The sequence below is a fragment of the Euleptes europaea genome, chromosome 8 (assembly GCF_029931775.1).
Source record: "Euleptes europaea isolate rEulEur1 chromosome 8, rEulEur1.hap1, whole genome shotgun sequence".
Taxonomy (NCBI): domain Eukaryota; kingdom Metazoa; phylum Chordata; class Lepidosauria; order Squamata; family Sphaerodactylidae; genus Euleptes; species Euleptes europaea.
Genome location: NC_079319.1, coordinates 3,080,668 through 3,106,929, shown reverse-complemented (window position 1 = coordinate 3,106,929; position 26,262 = coordinate 3,080,668). Strand labels below are relative to the sequence as shown.

The 26,262-nt window shown below is 49.6% G+C and overlaps 2 protein-coding genes across 2 annotated transcripts; one reads left to right on the top strand and one right to left on the bottom strand.

Annotated features, from left to right (window-relative positions):
- Positions 1–724: 724 nt before the first annotated feature.
- Positions 725–16,854, bottom strand: LOC130481841 (protein brambleberry-like). Its single transcript, XM_056854625.1, has 13 exons — positions 16,563–16,854; positions 15,403–15,656; positions 14,009–14,137; positions 11,612–11,797; positions 10,461–10,683; positions 10,006–10,122; positions 9,130–9,309; positions 7,738–7,944; positions 5,666–5,822; positions 4,515–4,579; positions 3,546–3,706; positions 2,589–2,689; positions 725–860 (listed from the first exon to the last, which is right to left on the bottom strand). Exons 1-13 carry the CDS (start codon positions 16,852–16,854, stop codon positions 725–727), a joined length of 2,208 nt encoding a protein of 735 aa, XP_056710603.1.
- Positions 16,855–16,915: 61 nt separating this feature from the next.
- Positions 16,916–25,556, top strand: PYCR3 (pyrroline-5-carboxylate reductase 3). Its single transcript, XM_056854750.1, has 6 exons — positions 16,916–17,000; positions 19,674–19,738; positions 20,767–20,946; positions 22,822–23,034; positions 24,952–25,044; positions 25,367–25,556. The coding sequence occupies exons 1-6, from the start codon at positions 16,916–16,918 to the stop codon at positions 25,547–25,549; spliced, it is 819 nt and encodes a 272-aa protein (XP_056710728.1). The 3' UTR covers positions 25,550–25,556.
- The last annotated feature ends 706 nt before the right edge of the window (positions 25,557–26,262 follow it).

Genomic DNA, 26,262 nt, shown 5'->3' with positions numbered 1-26,262 from the left:
TCAGACGCTGGTCCAAGAGACCACCGTGAATGGAAACTCCATGTCGGAGGAAAAGGCAAAGCTGTCTCCAGCAAACAGAAACACTTCCCCTTCTTCCACAGTCCTTTCTCAAATTATACCCAAGCCCAAAGGAGTCAGAAGAGTTTTTATACCGTCCATTTCATTATGCCGTTTTCCTCAAAGGCGGCAGGACCTTGCACGGCTGAGCTAACGGAAAAAATGCATTCCAAATCTGTTCAATGAAGACAGAACGCCCCAAGTGAGTGCTGACTGCATTTCCAGAGAGGTCTTTATGTTTTAAGAACAGCATATAAGCTCAAGGTCTGTAGCCCAGCCAGACAGAACATGCAACAATAAACTGAACTTGTGCATAGAGAGATGCAACCCCCAAAATGAACTTTGGTATGTTCTTGGCATAGGTGTGGCCTCCGTAGTCCTTGGTAAAACATCCTTGCCAGCTCTACAGGATCCTGAAGAACTCTCTGTCCTGGAGCTGACACTAAACAAGCAATAAGACCAAAATCTTCGGCTTCTTTGGCCTTATACCTTGGAGTTCTCAGTTCTTTGGTCAGAAGCACACATCGTAAAATCAAGTCTTAAAAGAGGCCTCTCCTCAAAAGAGGATTGTCAGGAACGGTACCCCAGCCTCGACCACACCTTTGCCTAACAGACTCCAGGTCTTTCCCTCGGGAACAGAGAAAGCAGTCTTAAAAGTCCAATCTCCTCAGGAGATGTAAGAGGCTTGGCCAGAGGCGTGCACCCGGCAGAAGACGTGGCCAAGGATGGCCTTTTTCCTGCACTGCTGCCCAGTCTTGGTAACTCCCTGGCAATGCATCCGTGGAGATGTGGAACAGCTGGATCTGAAAGGAGAAAGAAGGGATGGGTATGATTGGTGGTATATTGACCTTTACAGCCTTACACGGCCCGGGATTCTCGTATCTGCGGGACCGCCTCTCCTGGTATGTTCCTCAGAGAAGACTAAAGAGAGTCTGATACTAATTTACTGGTGGTCCCTGGCCCAAGGAGTGTCCGGCTGGCCTCGACCAGGGCTTTTTCAGCCCTTGCCCCATCCTGGCGGAACAGTCTTTCTGATGAGACCAGGGCTCTGCGGGACCTTATGGAATTCCACAAGGCCTGTAAAACGGAACTGTTTTCCCAGGCATACAGCTGAGGCCAGCTACGGTTGTACTATAAAAGCTGGCCTCCCTATCCTTTCCGTTGCTGCCGAACAACAAATACCTGCGGGGCATACTGTGGGCCGTATGTTGCAATTCCATGCACCATTAGGAATTAGAATTTGTGATTTTAATCCGTTTAGGGCTGTTTTAGGAGCCCCGTGGCGCAGAGTGTTAAGCTGCAGTACTGCAGTCAAAAGCTCTGCTCACGACCTGAGTTCGATCCTGACGGAAGTTGGTTTCAGGTAGCCGACTCAAGGTTGACTCAGCCTTCCGAGGTCGGTCAAATGAGTACCCAGCTTGCTGGGGGTAAAGGGAAGATGACTGGGGAAGGCATTGGCAAACCACCCTAAAACAAAGTCTGCCTTGGAAACGTCAGGATGTGACGTCACCCCATGGGTCAGGAATGACCCGGTGCTTGCACAGGGGACCTTTACCTTTAGGGCTGTTTTAATGTATTGTTTTCTCTTATTTTATTATTGCATATTTTGTAGATTATGTGAACTGCTCTGAGCCTGGTATGCCGGGGTAGAGCGGGTTATAAGTTTGACAAAATAAAATAAATAGGGGGGATGGGGCACTATAAGAACAGCCCTGCTGGATCAGACTGTCTGGGAATGGAGTCCAATGCTACACTCTCTGCCGAGGCAGCAGAGTCCATCCTGGCCTTCCAAGCTGACTGCCCAGGTGCAGAGGCCTTACTGGCTTCCTCTGCCACCCCCTACCAGGAACCCCCAGCCCCACTTCCCTGCAAGGGGGCAAGAGCAGGAGCCCATAGACCCCACAGTCGGGGAGGGCACTGGCCCTGTCTGCTCGCTGCCTCAATGGGAGGTGCAGCAGCAGAACTCTCCTTCCCAAGGCCAGCAGGGAGGGAATACTGTTGAAGGCCTACACCTGGGAGGCAAGATCCCAGGTGGAGGGAGCGAGGGAAGGCCAGCAGAGCTGCGGAAGACCGCTCACAAGTAGCCCTGGGAGGACAGGCAGAGCCAGACCAAGGCCCAGGCAACCATGGGTTAACAGAGGCACAGGGGGAAAGGGAAGCACCTGGGAGAAAGGGGTGGGGGCTGGGATTGAAGGGGGAGAGAGGGATAGCCATGCCGGGGAGGAGAGTGGACTGAAGCCTGACCCAGAGAGAGCGAGAGGCAGAAGTCCTGGGCTGTAAGACTGGGGAAACATTATCTCCAAGGTCTATGCCCATTCTGAGGCCGGCTCAAGTCAGGGATTCCAAGGCTGTCCAGAAAGGGACGAGAGAGAGAAGGATCCTGAGGGCGACGCCCAGACGTACAGACCCAGGCCCATCAAGTCCAGCAGTCTGTTCACACAGGGGCCACACTCAGAACCTGACGTAATGTGAAAAACAGCCACGCTGGATCAGACCAATAGTTCATCTGGTCACTGAGACACCATACTTACATGTCACTCATCAGAGACTCGTTCGGAGCACAAGCCCTCGGACTGGCAAAGGGGCTGAAGTCCAAGTTCAGGCGCTGTTGGGGGGCTCTTTCCGAGGTAGCCTGGCAGGAGAGGAAAGCCGACAGGGCGTTAAAGAGGGCAGGGGCTTTCTCCCATGAAGGGGAGCCCGCTGCATTCGGGAGATTTCTGAAGCGCAGCTTTGCCAGGCAGTGTGCACCCCCTATCCTGCTGGTGCAACACTCCCTTCTTCTCCCGAGGATTGTTCTTTCCCAACATCTCAGGAGAGAAAAAATGTTTTTAGCTTACCCAGAAAACTGATTTACAATAGGGTATGAAGAAGAGTTGGCTTTTTATACCCCGCTTTTTCTCTGCCTTTAAGGAGTCTCAAGCTTACAATTGCCTTCCCTCCCCCGCCCCACAACAGGCACCTTGTGAGATGGGTGGGGCTGAGAGAGTTCAGAGAGAACTGTGACTAGCCCAAGGTTACCCAGCAGGCTTCACACGGAGGAGTGGGGAATTGAACCTGGTTCTCCAGATCAGAGTCCACCGCCATGTGGAGGAGTGGGGAAATCAGATCTGGTTCACCAAATTAGAGTCCGCCGCTCATGTGGAGGAGTGGGGAATCAAACCCGGTTCTCCAGATTGGAGTCCGCTGCTCTTAACCACTATACCACACCTAATTCATTGGGTTGCCATAAGTCAGACACAACTTGCCAGCACATGACACACACACACTGATCGTGAAGAATCAGTCACATTAAAAGCATTGCTATCAAAAACGCCACAAGAACAGTGTAAGAGCAGCAGTTTCAAAATGGCTAGAAGACATTTCCAAAGAGGCCTTCCAACTTCTGGCTTTTTATGATCTGGCTTGCAAAGAGGATACCTGGAACTGGAGTTGCAAATGAGGTGTGCCAAGTCCAGAGTTCTTCTCCCACCCCCACGCATCCCCGATACCTCAGGCCTTGAGGAACGGATCAAGCTGACCCGCCGCAGACACATGGAGTGGAAGGAGCGACCCTGATGAGAAGTCCACCCTGTGGGATGCAGCACTGAGCCCTTGTCTGGAAGGAAGTCTTCTCCCTGAGCTGAGTATTCTCTCCCCACGTGGTCCTGACCTGCAAGATGAAGCACTGGTAATGGGAAGGGTGGGAGGCCGGGGGAGACCCTACAACCTAGGCTTCCTAGAAGCACAGAGAAGAGAGACTCTAGCCAACAGTGAGAAACACACAGGAAGAATTCAACATTTACACATGAAGTCCCTATGTACTAAATTAGACCTCTGGCATCTAGGCCCACAGTAGCCTGCTCAGACAGGAAGCAGCTCTCAGGGCAGAGAAGGGTCTTCCCCAAAAGCCAAGATCCTTTAACCGGAGATGGCTGGGATTGAACCCACAGTCTCAGCAGGTACCACTGTGCCAAGACCTCTCTCCAGCCTACACAGTAGCATTTAAAAACCTGAAGTTTTGAAAGCCAGGACACAACTGTGATTTATCATGCCTGGTTTTTGAGTGAGAGTGGGAGATGCTGGCTAAGACTCTCCTTACACAGCCTAGGCTGGAGCATTAGTCTAATCCACATCACAGGAGGAGGAGGAAGCAGAAAGAAAGGGACATGAGCCCCCCACCCCTTGACCATGGAGGTAAATCAAGCAAGGCAGGAGCCTGCATCCTCTCGCTCTGCTCATCAAAGTCTGATGCCTTCTTCCAGCTTCGGCTCTTCTCACAGAACAGTCACTTCGAGGGATTCTCCTTTGGCTGAAGGAAGGTTTCAGGTGCAGATCGAGAGGATGCAGTGCCTTCCCGTCAAGCCAGACTTTCTGCAAAACTCTGCTTTCTGCTCTGCATGGACCAAAGGAGAGCCAGCTTTCTGTATGGTACCCAAATCCAAGCCACCAACAGGTCACTCTCCCCCTCCTTTGCTCACCTGACAGGCAGCTCATCTCTTCCAGCTTATCCAGCTCTTCTTTCAAGAGGCCAACATCACAGTCTCTGCAGAGAGGAGAAAGAAAGCAGATGATGAAGAAGAGTTGGTTTTTATATGCTGACTTTCTCTACCATTTAAGGAAGACTCAAACCGGCTTACAGTCCCCTTTCCTTCCTTTCCCCACAACAAACATATTGTGAGGTAGGTGGGGCTGAGAGAGCTCTAAGAGAACTATGACGAGCCCAAGGTCACCCAGCAGGCTTCATGTGGAGGAGTGGGGAAACCAACCCAGTTCTCCAGATTAGAGTCCACTGCTCTTAACCACTGGACCATGCTGGCTCTTTGCCCCAGGCAAAGGTAGCAGCTGTGCCCACAGAGTATGCCCGATCCAAGAGTTGTGCTGTATTGTACGGTGTTCACCATGCTACAAGAGCCAAGGCGCTCCCTTTAGTCGGAGCCCCTCAAAATATTGGACCTGGTTTTCTGACACAGACCGGCCTCAGCTTTGTGGCATAGGCAGCGGACTGGGAACACATGAAGCTGCCTTACAACGAATCAGACCACTGGCCCACCAAGTTCCATAGAGGGCTGGGTTTGGTCTCCACATTCAGAGGCAGTCAATCGCTGAATCCAAGGCCAGGAAGCAACATCAGGCGAAGGCCTCAGCCCCTAAGGTTGCTGGTGGACCTCCAGAGAAACTGGTTGGCCACTGTGTGAGACAGGAGACTGGACTAGATGGACCCTCACTTGTCTGCTCCTGCAGGGCTCTTCTGCTGTTCTACTCCCCTGGCAGTCCTACAAGAGTAGTATAAAAAGAACACCTCTATGCTAAATTAGTACAATCACACAAAAATCAGCATAGGAAGCCAAAAATATAATGAAATCTCCTATTTCTAATAGTATTTAAAACATACGACGAAGAATGTTTTGTGAGTCCCACAAGAGTAAGTAGGAGAAAGTGTCAGTCAATCCCTTGCCAGCAAACTCCCACAATGAACAGGATACCCGCATTCCTGCACTGAAATGGGGTTGCTTCCGGAAGATTTGCCAATCCAGGGTTTCACATCTTCACTTGTTAGGCAACCTAACTTATTTGTGTGCATGTTCTGAGGGAGGCCCCAAAACTGCACACGCCAAAAAGATCTCCTTACCTGTCTGGAGTAGAGGTGACGCGGCTCCTGCTGGCACCCTTCAGCTCCACGTGTGCCGTGAGGCATTCGAGCGCTCTCTGGGGTAAAAACGCCAGCCCGGTTTTCTGCAGCCTGCACCGCAGGGCACAGCGGCAGACCCTTTCCAGGATCCAGTTGCCTGCAGGGAGGAGGGAAGGGGAAGAGGGGAGGATTATTTACAACCCTTGCTTTTCTAGCCAGCCTCCTCCATACAGCTCCATACTACAGTTTATTGGCGGGACAGTGAAAGCTTTGGTCACATCGTGAAAAGAAAATACAATAATGCTAGGAAAAGTTGAAGGCAGCAAAGCAAGAAGAAGACACAACATGAGACGGAAGAATTTTGTAACAGAGCAGTTCCTCAGTGGAACAGGCTTCTTTGGGAGATGGTGAGCTCTCCTTCCCCGGAGGTTCTTAAGCAGAGGCTAGATGGCCATCTGTCAGCAATGCCGATTCTATGAACTTAGGCAGATGAGGGCACCTTGGTCATCTTCTGGACATGGAGTAGGGGTCACTGGGGGTGTTAGGGGGGGAGGTAGTTTGGAATTGCCTGCATTGTTCAGGGGGTTGGACTAGATGACCCTGGTGGTCCCTTCCAACTCTATGTTTCTACTACAGCTTATTGGCTGGACAGTAAAAATGTTGGTCACATTGTGAGAAGACAAGAGTCACTGGAAAAGACAATAATGCCAGAGAAAGTTAGAGGCAGCAGGAAAAGAGGAAGACCCAACATGAGACTGATTGACTCAATCAAGGAAGCCGCAGCCCTCAGTTTGCAAGACCTGAGCAAAGCTGTTAACTACAGGACATTTTGGAGTGCATGAATTCACAGGGTCGCCATAAATCGGAAGCGACTGGATGGCACAGAGCACCCACGCACAGTAAAAACAGGTATTTTTAGTGAAGGGTCAAATCTCAGGTAATAATGAGGCCCACTTTGGCCTCATTAATGTGGCAGACATGGTCTCGTTATCATCCGTTATAAATCAATATGGAATTAATTACCCAGAGTTCCTTGAGTTTCACTTAGCAAAGCGGGCAAGGGGCACCCCAAAATTGACAGCTCTGAACACCCTGCGTATTTTTTACCTTATGAACAATTATGCAAAATGTTTGTTTGATTAAGCCTGGACGTTCGGCCTCACTGTAGCCTGCATGTGCAGCTATGGTTCAGCCAAGTGGGATAAGCATGTTGTAGGAAGGGCCCCTCCCAGTGTGCTGATCACAGGCTTACGCCATGTCTACAGAGACCAGGATCGAGCTTATTGGCTTCTGGCAGGATCTGAAGGTATCTGATACAGGCCCCTCCCTTACTGAGACACAGTGTGGTGAAGTGGTTAAGAGCAGTGGTTTGGAATGGTGAACTCTGATCTGGAGAACCGGGTTTGATTCCCCACTCCTCCATATGAAGCCAACTGGGTGACCTTGGGCTAGTCACAGTTCTCTTAGAGCTCTCTCAGCTTCACTGACCTCACAAGGTGTCTGTTGTGGGGAGAGGAAGGGAAGGAGATTGTAAGCTGGTTTGATTCTCCTTAAAAGGTACAGAAAGTTGGCATATTAAAACCAACTTTTCTTCTTCCAAGTCTTGGGATCTGGCCAGTGACTGAACAGAGCATGTCCTGAGAATTGTATATAGCTGTCAAGTTGTAGCTGACTTATAAGACACCACAGGGTTTTCAAGGCAAGAGAGGAGCAGAGGTGGTTTGCCATTGCATGCCTCTGTATCACAACCCTGGACTTCCTTGGTGGTCTCCCATCCAAGTACTAACCAGAGCCGACTTTGCTTAGCTTCCGAGATCTGGCAAGATCGGGGTATCCTGGGCCATCCTATAGAAGCCACCCTGGATTTCATTCATGGGAGGAGAAAGGCAGGATATGATGTAATATTCATCATCAAAGGAACGATGAAGCTTCAGATCTTCTAGGAACAACACCTCCAACACCAAAAGTGCCAGCCAGAACGTTACTGTCACCTCACCACAAAATGTTGGTGGTGGAAGGCATCAAAGGCATGATCCACGGACTTGGGAGAGGAAAGCCAACAATATACTTGCCTGTAACCGCCAACACCAAAAGGCTAGTGAGTGACTTAAATCCCAAGGAGACTGCATGGTTGAGCTCCGAGAGGGCATTGGCAATGACCAGGACTAGAAGCACGGCCCGCGGGAGGCCAGGAATCTGCAGGAAGGTCATGATGAGTGCCGCCAGCAAGAAATAGCTGCCGTGTAAGACGCAGGTGTAGATGGAGCTGAGGCTGAACCCTGCAAGGCAGAAGGGTGAATGGCAAAGGCAGAGAGGAAGAAGATGCTGGGAGGAGAGTCATCTACTTCCACCCATCATCATGGTGTCACCAGATTCAGTCCAGGACAGTGAGAGAAGATCGCAGCCATTGGGGACACAAGAGATTGTGGGCATCGTCCCCTGGACTCATGGTGCCAGAGGCTGGATACCAGCCAAGCCCCCGATGCATCCCCACAGTGGCTAAGCTCAGATGTCGCTACAGGCGGAGCAGGAGAAAGCATTGAGTGTGACAAAATACTTTGAACATGCCACACAGCCAAGCTGAACCCTCATGAATATAGGGGAAGGGCTGTGTCTCAGTGGTAGAGCATCTGCTTGGCATGCAGAAGGTCCCAGAGGTTCAACCCCTAGTGTGTGGGGCTGCTCCTGCAGTCACAAGCAGTGGGTGGGGGGCTTCCATGCCTGGCAGTCTCCTTGCCTGGTTCCCAGCTACAAATCACCTTCTCTCGCCCTCTCACCTCAATCCCTCTGGACTCTTTCCTCCTCCCATATATAGTTGTGAAGTTTAAAAAACCAACTGTTTAAGCAATTGGAAAACCTGGATCTCGTTCAGAAAACAGGAAACATCCATGATTTATCCGGGTCATAGATATTAGAGTTACCTTCATGGTCAGTTCAGAATTTGTTCACCAGGGAAAATGGCAATGTGAATAGGATCTGGAGCACTTGTGAAATGCTCCGGGGGGCTTTTCCTCACTGGGGGTGTTGGAAGTAGAAAGCCGGGTGAGAAGGAGTATTTATCATCCTCTCACCTCTGGGGGTGGGGGAGAAATTTGATAGGTGAACCTTCACAGTCCTTTGTCAGTAACCTGCAGACTCTGAAACCATTGAGGACAGAGAGGTGAAAGCAGGCAAAGGCCTTTAAGGTCAACCTTCCCCCTTTTATTAAGCTGTTAGAATAGGGCTGCCAGGTCCCTCTTCACCACCAGCGGGAGGTTTTTGGGACGGAGCCTGAGGAGGGCGGGGAGGGACTCCAATGCCATAGAGTCAAATTGCCAAAGCAGCCATTTTCTCCAGGTGTACTGATTTATATCGGCTGGAGATCAGTTGTAATAGCAGGAGATCTCCAGCTAGTACCTGGAGGTTAGACGTTTCCTGGGAAGACAGAGGGAGACTCGTTCTCCCACCCCCCAAAGGCGACTAACCTGCCCAGTTGATGAACCTCTGGAGGTGCTGGAGCCGCCCCTCCACACTGCTCTGCATCCGCTCCATGGCGGAGAGGACCAGCCCCAGGCTCTGGTTCATCTTCTGCAGCTTCCCCATCAGCTCCTCATAGTAGAGAGCCGTTTGGTTCTGATAGGCCAGGAACAGGCCCAGATTGGTCTCTGGGAAGCAGCAGCAAATGGAAGGAGAGAGTCAGGACTTGAGAAAGAGATGGGAAGATGGGATTTCTCCTCAGGGGCCCCCAGCCTTTTGGGGAGGGGCCATGGCTCAGTGGTAGAGCACCTGCTTGGCATGCAGAAGGTCCCAGGTTCAATCCCTGGCAGCATCTCGAGTAAAAGGGACTAGGCAAGCATGTGATATGAAAGACCTCTGCCTGAGACCCTGGAGAGCTGCTGCCAGTCTGAGCAGACAATACTGACTTTGATGGACTAAGAGTCTGATTCAGTATAAGACAGCTTCCTGTGATCATGTGTGGAGCCTGCAGGCATCTTTGGTATTCTGACACAGGGCCCTGGCTACAGCAACAAAATGGCTACTGTAAGAGGTGAAGCCAACCAAAAAATGGTGATGGGTGACCTTGGGTTGTTGTGAGTAGGGTTGCCAGATCCAGGATGGGAAATAACTGGAGATTTTGGGGGTGGAGCCTGAGGAGGGCAGAGTTTGGAGAGGGGAGGGACTTCAATGCCATGAAGTCCAGTTGACAAAGCGGCCATTTTCTCCAGGCAGGTACCAGGAAAGGTGTCAGTGGACATCATGGTACCCACAGGCACCATGATGGGGACCCCAAGGGTAGGGCAAGGGCTTAAGACGCGGGCGACCAAAACTCAACCACCCCACCCCCACCAACCTTCTTCTACCTAGTTTGGAGTAGACCTCCTGGGCTCGCTCTTGGACTTGAGTCAAGTCCTTCAGGATGGCTTTGTGGCCTTCTTGCAGATCCACATCTTGGTTGTCCAGATGCTTGCTTACATTTTCTGAGGAAAGAGGTCAGACTGGGTTGTTTCCATGTTTTGTCTGCAAACCAGGGGGGTCCCTAAAGTTCGCAGAACTATCTATTTACAGTCAGTGTGGCCCCAATCAGTGGATTTAGATATTCTCAGATTGGGCCACACTTGACTATTACAACATAAGACAGCAGGTGACAGAAGGGTGAGATCTCGTTTCCATCAGCTTCAATGCAGAGTCATGCAATTGGGCATCGCTACATTTGGGTGCACATGTGCACACATGTTCTGCAAAGCATCGAGGCCCTCTCAGGACCCCCCGTGGAAACTCCCCGTTGCCTTGCCCCATGCTTCAGAGCCTCTCTCACCCATCCTCTTGGTGATGCCCTCGATGAGTTGCGCCACCTGCTGGTGCCCACTGGCAATCAGAGCCTTCTCCTGAGCCAGCCGGTCCAGGTTGCTGTGGATGGCGTCCTCCATCTGGTCTTGGCTGCCTTGAAGCTTGGCTTGCTGGGCCAGCAGCTCCTGCTGGCTGCTCACCACGTTCTGGAGGGAATCGGAAGTCAGCTCCTTCAGCTCCTCTTGGCCGTTCTGTTGGGGTCGGAAACACGGGAGATGCAGGCTCTGCTCCACATGGTGGCAGGGAGACAAGGAAGCGAAGAGGGAAAGGGCCAGAGGAGGTGGCAGAAAACAAAGTGAAGGGAGTTCCAAGACGTGAGCAGAGTACCAAGGAAGACAGAGGCTAGAGAGAGCAGAAAAGCAACGATTGGGGCACAGGAAAGGAAGGTGTGCAGACCAAGAGGGAAGTAGGAAATGGCCAAGAGCCAACCACCACTTCCAGAAGAAGAAGAAGAGCTGGTTTTTATACCCTGCTTTTTACTACCTTTAAGGAGTTTCAAAGCAGCTTGCAATCACCTTCCCTTCCTCTCCCCACAACAGACACCTTGTGAGGTAGGTGGGGCTGAGAGAGTTCAGAAAGAACTGTGACTAGCCCAAGGTCACTCAGCAGGCTTCATGTGGAGGAGTGGGGAATCAAACCCGGTTCTCCAGATTAAAGTCCGCCACTCTTAACCACTACACCACGTTGGCTGTAAAATGCAGAAGCTTATAAACCAGCGTGGTGTAGAGAGCCAGCATGGTGTAGTGGTTAAGAGCAGTGGGCTCTAATCTGGTGAACCGGGTTTGTTTCCCCACTCCTCCACATGAAGCCAGCTGCGTGACCTTGGGTTAGTTACAGTTCTCTTAGAGCTCTCTCAGCCCCACCTACCCCACAAAGGTGTTGGTTGTGACTTTTTATGGGTTTTATGCAGGCTCAGAGGGAATGTCTCCTGGGCTCCCCTTAAGCAGAGGGGCAAAACATCAAGATTGGCTCTTAGCTTTAGGGGGAAAAACCAATAAAAATTATTGTTTTTATTGTGTTTTTGTAATGTTTTATTTATAGTGTAACCCGTCTTGAGTTCCGCAAGCGAGAAAGGTAGCTAATAAATATTTTAAATAAACAAAGATAACAAATACAAACCTTGAGCATTTTCATCGCTTCTAGTTGGCCGACTGCAGTGGAGACCAGGGAGTTCACCGTGAGCTCCGTCTGGCGCTTGAACTGCATCTGGCGAGTGGTGTAGCAGACGGCGCGGGCTCGGTTGCTCACAATGTGGTAGGCGTTCCAGGTGTCCGGGTCCATCTCTGCTGTGCATTCGGCCAGGGTCTGTTAGAGGGGGAAACAAGCCAGGGAGTCGAACGTGCGCGTCCATCATCACAACGGAGATGCTTAGATGCATGTATCTTCTGTTGAGATTGCTATGTCCCCCCCCCCCACGCTAGCCCTGGAAGTTCAGGATGCTATTTGGCATGGGTCCACACCCTAGGTAAACCACTGGGCATTTCTGGAGTTTTGAGAACAGATACTGCATGCCACAACAAAACGGCCGCCACAGAGAGCTTGGCCCAATCACAAAATGTTGAGAAGTTCCCCAATGGAGGCAGCTGTTTCCAGACTGGTGTTCCCTGCAGGCTCAGATGGAATGCCTCCTGCCCCCCCCCCAGAAGCACCTCCTACTCCAGTGAAGGGGAAAAAACATAAAGATTGACTTTTAGTGTTAGGGAAGAAGTAAGTAGGCACCTGGAAACACATCAGCAGGCTCCATAGTTCTCATGGGCACCACATGAACACATGAAGCTGCCTCATACCGAATCAGTCCATAGAAGTCAGCATTGTCTACTCTGACCGGCAGCGGTTCTCCAGGGTCTCAGGCAGGGGTCTTTCGCATCACCTACTTGCCTAGTCCCTTTAACTGGAGATGCCGGGGATTGAACCTAGGACCTTCTGCATGCCAAGCAGATGCTCTACCACTGAGCCACAGCTCCTTTGGGACCAAGTGCTATACGAGAAGCTCAGCTGCCTCACTACACGAAACATTTAAAAATTCCTTGATATTAGGGTTGCCAACCCCCAGGTGGTGGCTGGAGATCCCCTGCTATTACAAATGATCTCCAGCCGATAGAGATCAGTTCCCCTGGAGAAAATGGCAATTGGACTCTATGGAACTGAAGTCCCTCCCCTCTCCAAACCCCGCCATCCTCAGGCTCCACCCCCAAAATCTCCAGATATTTCCCAACCTGGAGCTGGCAACCCTGCTTGACATGTAAGATACACTTGAAAGGTTACAATATTTAATGTTTTGCAGGCGCGTGTCCCTGCTTACTTATCTACTGGTCCTCTTCTGCTTAACCCACTGTAGCTCTTGCAGGGGTCCCCAACGTGGTGCCCATGGTACCCAACAAGTATTTTCAGAACGTGGTGGAGCTACTGGTCAGTATAGCTTCTGATATTTTGTCAAGATCATTTGAGGTGGTTGTGTTTGTTTCATGCGCTTTATTAGATTAATATCTTGTCCTCCCCGGCACAGCCAGGCTCAAAATTATGTTTTTATTAAACTTTTATTGTGTTTATAAAATAATATAAGTAAAACATAACGTTTTGCTTGTATTGCTTTTATTGGCATGTTTGTAATTATTTATTTTGTATTGACTTTGCTGCTCTACTGATTATTATTTTTAAATCGGCACAACTCATTTCTTCCTGACAAGGTGTGTCAAACAATGCAGAAAATGAAATTGCAAAAGTAGAAAACAATTCAGTAAGTGTATGACAACACATACAATAAACATTTTGTACACAGCGGCGTAGGCTACACCCTTGTCCTCTTTACAGAACACTTTCCTAGACCATTCTGATGCCATCGCCAGCCAGATAGATACCCTTCCCACCCCACTAAAAGTGGGCCATAAATAAATAAAGGAGAGATGGCCAGATTACAGCCTGCCTCTCGCACCTGGCTTGCATTTCATCTGACCCTCCTGCTTCTTAATTTGTAGGACTCTTCAGCCGGCTTAAACGGCAGCGTCAGCTAAGGGACCAACGTGCCTGGAAGGCTGGCAAAGAACCACTCAGAGCAGCAAAGTGGGGAAAAGGGTCACATCGAGGCTCCACGTTGGGACCTGGCCTGGCACCTTCAAAGCAGACAGAGACCCAGGTCTGGTCCTCAGAAAGATCTACCCATGCACAATGACAAAGAGCTTTCTCAGGCCAAGACCCTGGAGAGCAATTGCCAGCCAGGTGAGACAACGCTGGGATGGTGGTTTGACCTGGCACGAAGCAACTTCATGTAACAGGGCTGTGGCTCAGTGGAAGAGCCTCTGCTTTGCATGCAGAAGGTCCCAGGTTCAATCCCCGGCATCTCCGGTTAAAAGGACCAGGCAGTAGGCGATGTGAAAGACCTCAGCCTGAGATTCTGGAGAGCCGCTGCCAGTCTAAGGAGACAATACTAACCCAGATGGGCCAAAGATCTGACTCAATAGAAAGCAGCTTCATATATGCATACAGATTTGGGCATCCTTCATCTAGCACACTACTCACCATGCCTGGCGTGCAACGGTAAGTCCGGCGGCCTTCGACGCTGGCCTGACAGTTGAACAGGGACACGCCCAATTTGGCCAGCTCCTCTTCGGACAGGTCTGTGCAGGAGGATTGAAGCTGTGAAATAACCTGGCAGTGAAAAAAAGGACAAGTGTTTGGAGCAGAAGTCTCTTGATTTCCCACAATACATCTGGAGTGTAAAAGAAAGCTTTAAAGTGGTTATGGAGGCAACCCAAAGCCTTTTGCCTCATGCTTCTTCCTTAGCAAGGGGCAACTAAAGAGTCTGAAAGATCAGACTTGTATTCTGAGTTTATTGACGATCCCTTATCCAAATTCATTCATGATCCCTTAGAGCAGGGGTCCCCAATGTGGTAACTGTGGGCGCCCACCAACACTGTTTCTGGCACCCGCTGGGTGCTTTTAAAAAGTGGGTGGGATCAGGTAGGGCTTTTGCCCAGCAAGGCTTCTGATCGACTATTGGAGATTTAATTGACTGTACACATTTTTTTTTAATGTTGAACAAGGATCTACACTGTGTTACTGAAGTTAAGTTGGGACACTCATTTTGTGGATGGCTTCTCCTCTTGCGGCAACCATTTTGCAGCAGCCATTTCATTGCTGCACCCATCATGCCGTGTCAGAATTCCAAATGTATCCACAGAATCAAAAAGGTGGGGACCCCTGCCTTAGAGAAGGGGGGGTAAACAGTAGGGTCGCCAACCTCCAGGTACTAGCTGAAGATCTCGTGCTATTACAACTGATCTCTAGCCAATACAGATCAGTTCACCTGGAGAAAATGGCTGCTTTGGCAATTGGATTCTATTGCATTGAAGTCCCTCCCCTCCCCAAACCCCGCCCTCAGGCTCCACCCCCAAAACCTCCCGCTGGTTGCAAAGAGGGAACTGGCAACCCTAGTGAAGAGGGATAGCCATCCGCATGGAGCAGAGATTTAAATGCATGCTCAGTTTCCCTTCATATGAAGTAGTTACTATATTTATTTCAAACATTTATTTAAATAATTTATTAGCTGCCTTTCTACCTGACGGAACTCAAGACAGTTTACAATGTAAACAGCACATAAAAAACAAAAATACATAAGACGCATTAAAACCCGTGAGTAAAAATCACAATTTTAAACTACTGATAGGATGGCATGTAGTCGTTTCACCTGACTAAAAATGACTTGCAAAGTAATCTTAGCATGTTTAAGATTTTGGCAAAATTCTCGTGGATGAAGGAGAATTAAGGTTTCCATTCCATCTCACAGTGTCTCTATCCACACGCACACAAAAGAATGCTGCTCTAGAAATCAGAGCAGGAAAGGATTTTGGGAGAGCCACCCATCCTCCCTTCGTGTAGGGACCGTGTGCCCCTTTTATCAAGAACAGGCGAACCTGGTGGTGACAGGAGTCCAGGGGCGTCAGCTCCAAGTGCTGAGTCTCTGCCAAGAACCTCTCGTCCCCTGTGGTCATCTCAAAAGGAACAGGCGGGCGCTTTCCTGGGTCTGAGGCAGCTGTTGGGGGAACAGGGTGATTCTCTGGGGTTGCTCTTTGGACCAGCCAGCTGAAAAACCCAGCGGAGGGCTCAGGGATGAAGAGCAGGAGAAGGAAGCAGGCCCAGCGAAGGAGGAACATTTTCAGAGGGTTTCCTGTGAGAGGGAACCGAAGGGACTTTAGAGGTCTGGCTGGCACCTGGTATCCCTCCATCCAGCCCCTAATGTCTCCAGCGTTCTACAATCTGGCTCTCAACTCATTGCCTCTGATACCTTGCTCACTAGGAAAACGGTCGCAGATGAAGAAGAAGAGTTGGTTTTTATATGCCGACTTTCTCTATTGCTTAAGGGTTAGTTGCGTTTATACTGCAAACACCCTGAGCCCACCTTTAGAGGAAAATTAAACAGGACTCCAGGGGCACCGTAAAGGGTAACTAAGGGACTCCAGCAAGAGCGTGCATGCCAGGGTTCACTTCAGCAAATGCATCCCAAGGCAGCTAAATTTATGCAGAAGTAACAGAAAAGCGTGGGGAGATGCTGAGAAAATGCTAGCGTAAGACAAGGACTTAGGAGCTATATTTTATTTATTTATTATTTCAATTTAATACCCCACTCTCCCCGGCCGAGACCGGGCTCAGAGTGGTTTACAGGAGAATAATAACCCATTTAACCAATAAAACCATTAAAACAGCATTTAAAATAGCCCTAAAGTTATAGGGAGATCTCCTGCTTATAAAAACCAAATATCCTAAAACTATTTAGGCGCCTCTAAGCGTAAAAAGTTATAACTAGGCCTGCAGATGGACTAAGATACCACCTGTATACAGGCTTCTCCCTGGATCTTATCCCCAGAGACCCTGCCTTTCTGCTGCTTGAACGACAATGATAAATGGGGGCGTTTTAAATGGATGCGCCAATGCACCTGATGAAGTGAGCTCTGACTCACTGCAAAAAAAATTACGCTGGAATAAAAACGGGCTAATGTTCAAAGCGCCACTAAACCCCTGTTTAATCCAGCGTCCGTTGGGGAAAGGCACGAAACGCCCAGGCGGCTCCCCTCACCCCTATTTGCACGGCCAACCTCCTCCACGAATTTACGCGCCCGCCCTCCAAAGCTCCCGCACCACTCTCGTTTCGCGGCAAAGAGCTCGGGAAACCCCCGCATTAAAGCCTCTGACGGTGTGGGGACGTCAAGGAGGGCTCCGCCAATCCGGAGCGGAGACGGCGTCCCGGCCCGCGAGAGGCCGGCCAATCGGGGCCCTCGCGCCGGGATTGGCTCCTTCCCGCTCGGCCTGATTGGGTCCTGCTTTCCCGGGCGGGGCGAAGGGCATGAATGGAGGCGGGCGAAGGGCATGAATGGAGGCGGACGAAGGGCATGAATGGAGGCGGACGAAGGGCATGAATGGAGCCGGGCGATGGAGGCGCTGCGGGAGCTGCGCGTGGGCTTTGTGGGCGCGGGGCGCATGGCTGGCGCGCTAGTCCAAGGGATGCTGCTGACAGGTAAGCCGGGCAGGGTGGGGGGGGGGCTCCTGGCTGCTGCGGATGCTCGGAAGGCCGGAGCTGGGTGGCCGCTGGAGGTTTTGCAAAGCGCGGAGCCTCGTTAGTTCTTGGGTGCTGGAAACGGCCCAGGACCCATCAGGGGGGTTTCAATGCAAGGGATGTTCAGAGGCGGTTTGCTGTTGCCTGCCTCTGCATAGCAATCCTGGACTGCCTGCCGGGGGGGGGGGTCTCCCATTGTGAGCTCCAGCCCTGCGGCAAACCCATAAACAGATTCCAGCAGAGGGCAAGTCCACGAAAGCAGTTTTATGGATTAGACTCGACAGGTTACAGAAGCCATATTCAGAATGACACTAGTAAGGGGCTAAGGCAAGGCACATGGCATATAAGGAAAAGCAAAAGGAGATAACCGCTAACCCAGGCAACCCCCCTCTCAGAGGCAGGAAGGAGTACTTGGCAATTCCCACACTAAAGGAATCTATGAAGTCTAAACACAGGGCATGGACTGGCCTTGGAGAGAACTGCGAAACAACACCTGGGAGCACAACCATAAACTGTCTTCATGGCCAGCTCCTGACACCCATCCACGTACCAACCAGGGCCAACTCCACTTAGCTTGAACACATGAAGCCGCCTTCTACTGAATCAGACCCTCAGTCCATCAAAGTAGTAGAAAAGTCCAGTAGCACCTTAAAGACTAACAAAAATATTTTCTGGCAGTCTTTAATATTTTTGTTAGTCTTTAAGGTGCTACTGGACTCTTGCTCTTTTCTACTACTGCAGACAGACTAACACGGCTACCCACTGTGAATTATCTTCGGTCCATCAAAGTCAGTATTGTCTACTCAGACCAGCAGTGGCTCTCCAGGGTCTCAGGCAGGGGTCTTTCACATCACCTACTTGCCTAGTCCCTTTAACTGGAGATGCCGGGGATTGAACCTGGGATCTTCTGCATGCTAAGCAGATGCTCTACCACTGAGCCAGTATGAGACTCCTTAAAGGTAGAGAAAAGCGGACTAACTCTTCTTCTTCAGACCCAGCAAGGTACATGATGCAGGGCCTGTCTTAGGTGTAAGGTAGTGAAGCACCACAAAAATGTTAAGAATGCAGGTAGGATTTGAGTTTAAAATGCCAGGGGAAACCTGTATTTGCCAGTCTTGGGGAGGGGGGAGTCCCAAATAAAGAGGTTCCCACCTGGATTCTTCTTCCTGATGGTAATGAACTTTGCCACTCCTTCAGAGAGGACAAAATTCCAGTAATAATCTTATGTTTGGTCAAAAGGAACAGAGCGAGAGATTGCAGGTATGATTGTCAATGATTTCACATTTTATTTCATTATTATTGGGGAAATTTGCTGATGTCAAAATATCAGTGTTTTCCCAAATTTTTTGACATAGACAATGAAATTTGAAATAGATGATGAAATTGATATTCTTAATGTCTCATAATGATTTTGGGCCGCTAAAGGTCTCCCGTGTAAAGCCAAACAGGAGATCTGAATATATATATATATATATATATAAAAGAGTTGACAAGAGGCCACAGTTAGAACAGAATATGGAGAAACAGCATGGTTTCCAATTGGCAAAGGTGTCAGACAAGGATGTATTTTATCTCTCTATCTCTTCAATCTATATGCAGAACATATAATTAGGAAAGCTGGATTAGATTTAGATGAAGGTGGAGTGAAAATTGGAGGGAGGAACATTAATAATTTGAGATGCTGATGACCCTACATTATTGGCAGAAAATAATGAAGATTTGAAACGACTACTGATAAAAGTAAAAAGAGAAAGTGCCAAAGCAGGACTACAGGTGAACATCAAGAAAACAAAAGTAATGAGGAAATTGAAATGGTTCAAGACTTTCTATTCCTTGGCTCCACCATCAACCAAAAGGGAGACTGCAGCCAAGAAATCAGAAGGAGATTGAGACTGGGAAGGGCAGCCATGAAGGAGCTAGAAAAGATTTGGAAGTGTAAGGATGTGTCACTGGCCACCAAGACTAGATTAATTCATGCAATCGTATTCCCTATCACTATGTATGGGTGTGAAAGCTGGACAGTGAAGAAAGCTGATAGGAAGAAAATAGATTCCTTTGAAATGTGGTGTTGGAGGAGAGTGTTACGGATTCCGTGGACTGCCAAAAAAACAAATCAGTGGGTTCTAGATCAAATCAAGCCTGAACTGACCCTAGAAGCTAAAATGACTAAACTGAGGCTGTCGTATTTTGGTCACGTCATGAGACGACAAGAGTCACTGGAAAAGACAGTCATGCTAGGAAAAGTTGAGGGCAGCAGGAAAAGAGGAAGACCCAACAAGAGATGGATTGACTCAGTAAAGGAACCCACAGCCTTCAATTTGCAAGATCTGAGCAAGGCTGTCAAATATAGGACATTTCGGAGGACTTTCATTCATAAGGTCGCCATGAGTCAGAAGCGGCTTGACGGCACTTAACACACACACACACACATATATGTGTTGTTGACCACTTACCTTTTTATTGTAAATCACTTGAAAGTTTAGTAGTCAAACAGTATAAACATTTAAGTGTGTTTAATTTGATGAGTGATGTTGGAAGTTTCTGATATTTCTTGGTATGTGTTTGGACGCATGTGAAATGTGTGCTAGGTTAAATACTTGATTCCCCATCCCCTTCTCCTTATTTGCTTAACAGGAGAAGTTCAGCCGAAAAACATCTTTGCCAGTGCCCCATCCAACACCAATCTGGACAAGTTCCAGGTAAATGAGGACGCAAGAGTGATTGTTTGGCAGAAGACTTGAAGTGAAAGGAATGCTAGAGATCATCTGTTCTGCCCTCTTGATCCCCATGCTCAAAATACCTGCATGAGAACTGTAGTCAATCACACCAAGAGGTGATTGCCGTCCTATTCCTTCCAAAAAAATCCCAGTAAGGCACGGATGTGTCTCTGTGTTATTCTTGGTCCATTTCCTTTCCCAAATATCGTTTAAAGGATTTGCCCTTACTTAACCCTAGCTTTCAAATAAGCAGACAGGAGTTGATGCAATATTATCCATAAATTATATTGGTTTTCATGAAACGAAAGACAGCCAGTGCAGTGTTTATGAGCTATGAATGGAAAGTGTGCGGTTCAGTTCTCAGCTAAGCCTTGAACTTTCTGGGTAGATTCTGGCAACTCCCAACACACACACACCCGCGCTGGATCAGACCAGTGGTCCGTCTGGTGCAGCGTCCAGTCTCACACAGTGACCAACCAGTTTCTGTGGAGGTCCAGTAGCAGGGCGCCGAGGCCGAGGCCTTCCCCTGATGTTACCTCCTGGCACTGTGATTCAGAGGTTCTGGAGGCTCCCTTCAGTCATCATAGCTAGTAGCCACTGATAGACCTCTCCTCAGTGAATCTGTCTACTCCCCTTTTAGTGCCTGTGGCCATTACTACATCCTCTGGAGCAAATTGTGTAAAGAAGTATTTCCTTTTGTCCTTCCTGAAACTACTGCCCATCAGCTTCATTGGATGCCCTAAGTTCTAATATTTTGGGAAAGGGAGAAAAAATATTTCTCTCAACTCTCTCCATCCTGTGCATAACGTTATAAACCTCTATCATGTCCCCCCACCTTAGTTGTCTCTTTTGTGAACTGAAAACTCCCAGATTCGTTAGCCTTTCATCAGCTATTTTATTTTCAGTCTCTTTCCCCCTGGATTAAGCAGGGATGTAGACCAAATGCTGTTGAGTTCCAACCTGAGAATTGCTCACCTCTCGCTCCTCTTTCTCTCTCTTTTGGATGAAAGGGCTTCGGCTGCAGAACAACACACTGTAACCTGGAGGTGCTGAAGAACAGTACCGTGGTGTTCTTGGCTACCAAGCCCCACATTATCCCCATGGTCCTCCGCGAAATCGCTCCTGCTGTCACTCAAGATCACATTGTCATTTCCATGGCAGCCGGAGTCACGCTCGGGACCCTGGAAGAGGTGAGTTGATGCGAGGTCCTTCTCTTTATTTATTTAATTAATTTATATTTGCATTTTATAGCCCACCCTCATTCCCGGTCCAACCAGACTCAGGGCAGGTTACAACCTTTAAAATCAACAGGACTATAAGACATTAAAATCAATAACTAAAACACAGCAAGCAGAGCAATTTAAAATGTGGGAGGGGCTGTGGCTCAGTGGTAGAGCATCTGCTTGGCATGCAGAAGGTCCCAGGTTCAATCCCCGCCATCTCCAGTTAAAGGGACTAGGCAGGTAGGTGATGTGAATAGACCTCAGCCTGAGACCCTGGAGAGCTGCTACCGGTCTGAGTAGACAAATCTGACTTAGATGGACCAAGGGCCTGATTCAGTAGAAGGCAGCTTCATGTGTAAAATAATAGTACCTGCCATAGACTGGACCGCAGAATCTCCCCCACAGATGACAAGTGTAGGGGGAAAAAATGGGGAGGCCAGTATGATGGATAGCTTAGAGTAGCTAGCGGCTGCCCTTGTAGGCCTGGCAGAATAGCTCCGTTTTGCAGACCCTGCGGAAACTCTTTCAAGTCCCCCAGGGCCCTGATGTTACTGGGGAGACTATTCCACCAGGCCGGGTCCAAAAACGCCCTGGCCCTCGTTCAGGACAGCCGCACATGCTTTGGGCCTCTTCACTGCCAGGTGCTCAGAATCCATCCCTCTGACCCACAGAGGGGCCCATATCTGGTGTGGGGAGGGCTGGAACACAGTCTCTGTCAGAGCACCTGCTTTGCCCGCAGAAGGCTCTGGGTTCAGTGCTCGGCAACTCCAGTTTAAAGGATCTCGGCTAGCAGGCTTGGGACAGACCCTTCTCAGCTGGGAAACTGGAGGACCAGTTTTGTTTTGATTAGATTTTTAGCCTTCCCAGTCTGGACAGAATAATGTACCTCTGAAAGCATCTAAAATACCTTGATTTATATTATTATCGGTATTGTCTATTCAGACTGGCAGCAGCACTCCAGGGTCTCATGTAGAGGGCTCAGTTGAAAAATGCATCTACACTGTAGGAAGAGACGCCATATAAGGCCTGAAGATAAAGCAATCCAAGGGGCAGGCGTGGTGTAGTGGTTAAAAGTGGTGGTTTGGAGCGGTGGACTCTGATCTGGAGAACCGGGTTTGATTCCCCACTCCTCCACATGAGCGGTGGAGGCTAATCTGGTGAACCGGGTTGGTTCCCCCACTCCTACACATGAAGCCAGCTAGGTGAGCTTGGGCTAGTCACTCTCTCTCAGCCCCAACCACCTCACAGGGTGTCTGTTGTGGGGAGGTGATTGTAAGCCTTTAAAAGTGGTACAATAACTTTTTGCGTGGGCCGTTCACTTCCGGTCCTTACTGAGACCCAGAATGATAAGTGTCAAATCTGCATATAAATTGAGAGCCGGTTAGATTGTCAAGACTAGGATCTGGGAGGCACTTGGTTTGAGTCCTCTCTCTGCCATGGAAGCTTTCTGAGTGACTTTGGGCCAGTCACACAAACTCAGCCTAACCTACTTCACAGGATTGTTGTTAGGATGAAAGGGAAGAGAGGAGAATTATGTAGGCCGACTTTGTCTACCGTTTTAAAGAGAATCAAAGCAGCTTACAATCTCCTTCCCTTTCTCTCCCCACAACAGACACCTTGTGAGGTAGGTGGGGCTGAGACAGTGTGACTAGCCCAAGGTCACCCAACTGGCTTCATGTGGAGGAGTGGGGAATCCAACCCGGTCCTCCAGACTAGAGTCCACTGCTCCCAACCACTACACCATGCTGGCTCTCCTCAAGCCAGATACTTGTGGATTGTCCTGAAAAGTTTCCAAAGCATGTATTTGTATCTACTCTATATCTTCTCGTTCTGCCTCCGCAGCTGCTTCCTGCCAGGACCAAGGTGTTGCGGATGATGCCCAACCTTCCCTGCGTGGTCCAGTCAGGCGCTATTGTTCTGGCCCCGGGGACCTGCACACGTGATCTGGATGTGGCCTTGCTGAAGAAGTTGCTGACCCCTTGTGGGCTTTGCGAAGTGGGGCCTGAGCCCTACATTGACATTCACACTGGACTGAGTGGCAGTGGAGTGGCCTACGTGAGTGCCATTTGCGTTGGGTCCCAGTGGGCTGGTTGCACCCCTTGTAAAAATCCATGCAGTTAGTCCTGGTGGCAAGTCAACTTGGTAGTGGCCCCATATGATTTCCTTCCCTCCTTTCCCTCTGTCCTAGTCATATCGCAGGGGTCCCTACCGTGGTACCCATGGGAGTAATTGCACCCACTAAGTGTCTTCAGAAAGCTGGTGGGGCTTTTGCCCAGCAAAGCTTCTGGCTGGCTATTGAAGAAAAAGAAGAGTTGGTTTTAATACACCAGTGTTCTCTGCCTTTTAAGGAAAATCAAACCAGCTTACAATCACCTTCCCCTCCCCACAACAGACACCCTGGGAGGTAGGTGGGGCTGACACAGTTCGGAGAGAACTGTGACTAACCCAAGGGCACCCAGCAGGTGTCATGTGTAGGAGTGGGGAATCCAACCCAGTTCTCCAGATTAGAGTCCACCGCTCTTAACCACTGCAATACACCAGAGAACTGACTGGCAGTGGATATTTTTTAAACCTCTGCTTTGGCAGCCGCTGCTATCGCAGCACAAGAGTCTTTGCAGTGTGGCTGAAGGTAAGCTGCAGCAGCCATTTGTGGCTGGCTCCACCTCCCGCGGTAGTCATCTTGTGGCAGCCATTTTGTGGCTGCACCCACCACACTGTGTCAGAATTCGAAAGGTGTCTGCAGGCTCAAAAAGATTGGGGGTCTTGTCACATCCCATGGGTAAAAAACCCCACCAAAATACTTGAATTATTTGTTGCTTCAGAAGCAGGGCACGTTATACATTATTAAACGGTATTTTCAATTTGTATAGCTTATTCTCATTGCAGAGTTTGACTCTGCCGGGGGAAGGCTCACCCCTGGTAACTGGGATGGTTTAAAAAATATATCTGAATCTCTGGAGCATTACTAGGCTCTGTGAGCTTTGGATATTTAAGAGTCAGTAAAAGAGGAAGGAGGAGGATCCGTATTTCAGTGATAAAAGCACCTGCCTTTCATGCGCCCAAGTACAGACCCCACCACCTCCAGATAAAGGAGCTGGGGCCGCAGGGTAGAGGAAGGGGCTTCTTCCTGCTCGTGACCTTTGGAAATCAGATGTCCATGTTTCTCCATGCGCTGAACATCACAAGGATTCATAGAATCTTAAGAGTTGGAAGGAACCACCAGGGTCATCTAGTCCAAACCCCTGCACAATGCAGGAAATTCACAACCACCTCCCCTCCCACACCCCTAGTGACCCCTGCTCCATGCCCAGAAGATGGCCAAGATGCCCTCCCTCTCATGAACTGCCTAAGGTCATAGAATCAGCATTGCTGACAGATGGCCATCTAGCCTCTGCTTAACAACCTCCAGGGAAAGAGAGCTCACCACCTCCCAAGGAAGCCTGTTCCACCGAGGAACCGCTCTAACTATTAGAAAGTTCACATGGAGCTGCCTTATACTGGATCAGACCCTTGGTCCATCATCTACTCAGTATTGTCTACTCAGGCTGGCAGCTCTCCAGGGTCTCAGGCAATGGCATAGGTCTTTCACATCACCTACTGCCCAGTCATTTTTAGCTGGAGACGCCGGGGATTGAACCTGGGACCTTCTGCATGCCAAGCGGATGCTCTACCACTGAGCCACTGCCCCTCCCTTCAGCACAGATGGTGCTAAGCTAAAAACATCAGTGGTGTGGCTTGGGATCTTCATCTACACCATCCAAAGCTGAGCTTTCCTGAAAGGTTCCTCTGCAAGATGATGCTGAGAAGTAGAGGGGTGGGCACAGATGGCACCAGCATAGCTTGAGACCACCCTCATTAGATGTATTCTGGACCACATCCCTAACCGCCACCCTGGCTGACTTAGGGTCTCCTCTGTGGCCTCCTTTTTGTCCTGAGAATTCCCATTGATTTCTTCCCCATGTCACCCCACAGGTGTACACGTTTGCTGAAGCGCTGGCTGAAGGTGCAGTGAAGATGGGGATGCCGTGGGCCGTGGCCAACAAGATCGCTGCCCAGACCCTCTTGGTAAGGAGATTGGAGAATTACTTCCTGGTTTGATCATTTCTCTTTCATTCTAAGCCGAGGGTCCCCAACATGGTGGCCATGGGTGCCATGGCACCCACCAACACCTTCCCTGGTGCCAAGTATTTTTAGAAAGTAGATGGGGCTAAGGGGGGCTGCTAGCTAGTAGTGCTTCTGATTGGCTATCGGAGAACTAATCGGCGGTGCAGATTAAAATAATATTGTTCCAGCAAAAGCTGCCACCAGTTTTGGTTTTATTTTCTCGGATTTCACAGCCACCACGCCTCCCGCTACCCCCCAATATATGTATCTCCATTTCTTCTAGGGAGCAGGCAAGATGATCCTAGAAACAGGCGAGCACCCGGCGGTCCTAAGGAGTGCCGTCTGCACCCCGGGCGGCACAACCATCCATGCTTTGCACGAGCTAGAGAAGGGGGCCCTGCGATCGACGGTCATGAATGCTGTGGAGGCTGGCACTAGCCGGGCCCAGGAGCTGGGCAAGAGATAGAAGCCGGGGATGCGGTGGCGTCGCTTGAGTGGACGTAGGTCCTTTCCTGACCAATAAAGAAAGCGTTTGGGAGGTGGAATTACCTTCCTGGAAAGTATGGCTTATGTGTGAACAATGTTGAGAAAAGACTGGGAGGGAGCCAGAGATGGGAGCGCTGGTTCCAGGGCTGTGGTGAACGGGGCTGGTCATTCCCAGCTCCTTCACTGGAGAGTTGATGCCTAATAAACATCATCTGCAGCCACTGCAGCTGCTGTTGCTCACACAATTACGTCTGCCTTCTTTTCTTCCGAGTTCTCCAGACTTGTGGAAGAAGCTGTCTGCTGTGGTTCACTTTTTATTTAATTTATACCCCATCTTTCCTCCCCAAAGTGGCTTACAGCATTCTGCTCTGTTTATCCTCACAGCAACCCCATGAGGTAGGTTAGACTTGAGACCCAGTGTGCGGCTGCTGTGAAAAAGGCAAATTCCATGCTGGGCATAATTAGACGAGGAATAGAGAATAAAACTGCTGCTATCATACTGCCTTTGTACAAATCTATGGTGAGACCACATTTGGAATACTGTGCGCAGTTCTGGTCACCATACCTAAAAAAGGAGATTGGAGAGCTTGAGAAGGTGCAGAAAAGAGCAACCAAAATGATTGGGGGACTAGAGTAACTGCCCTATGAGGAGCGGTTAAAACGCTTAGGGCTGTTTAGCTTGGAAAGAAGGCG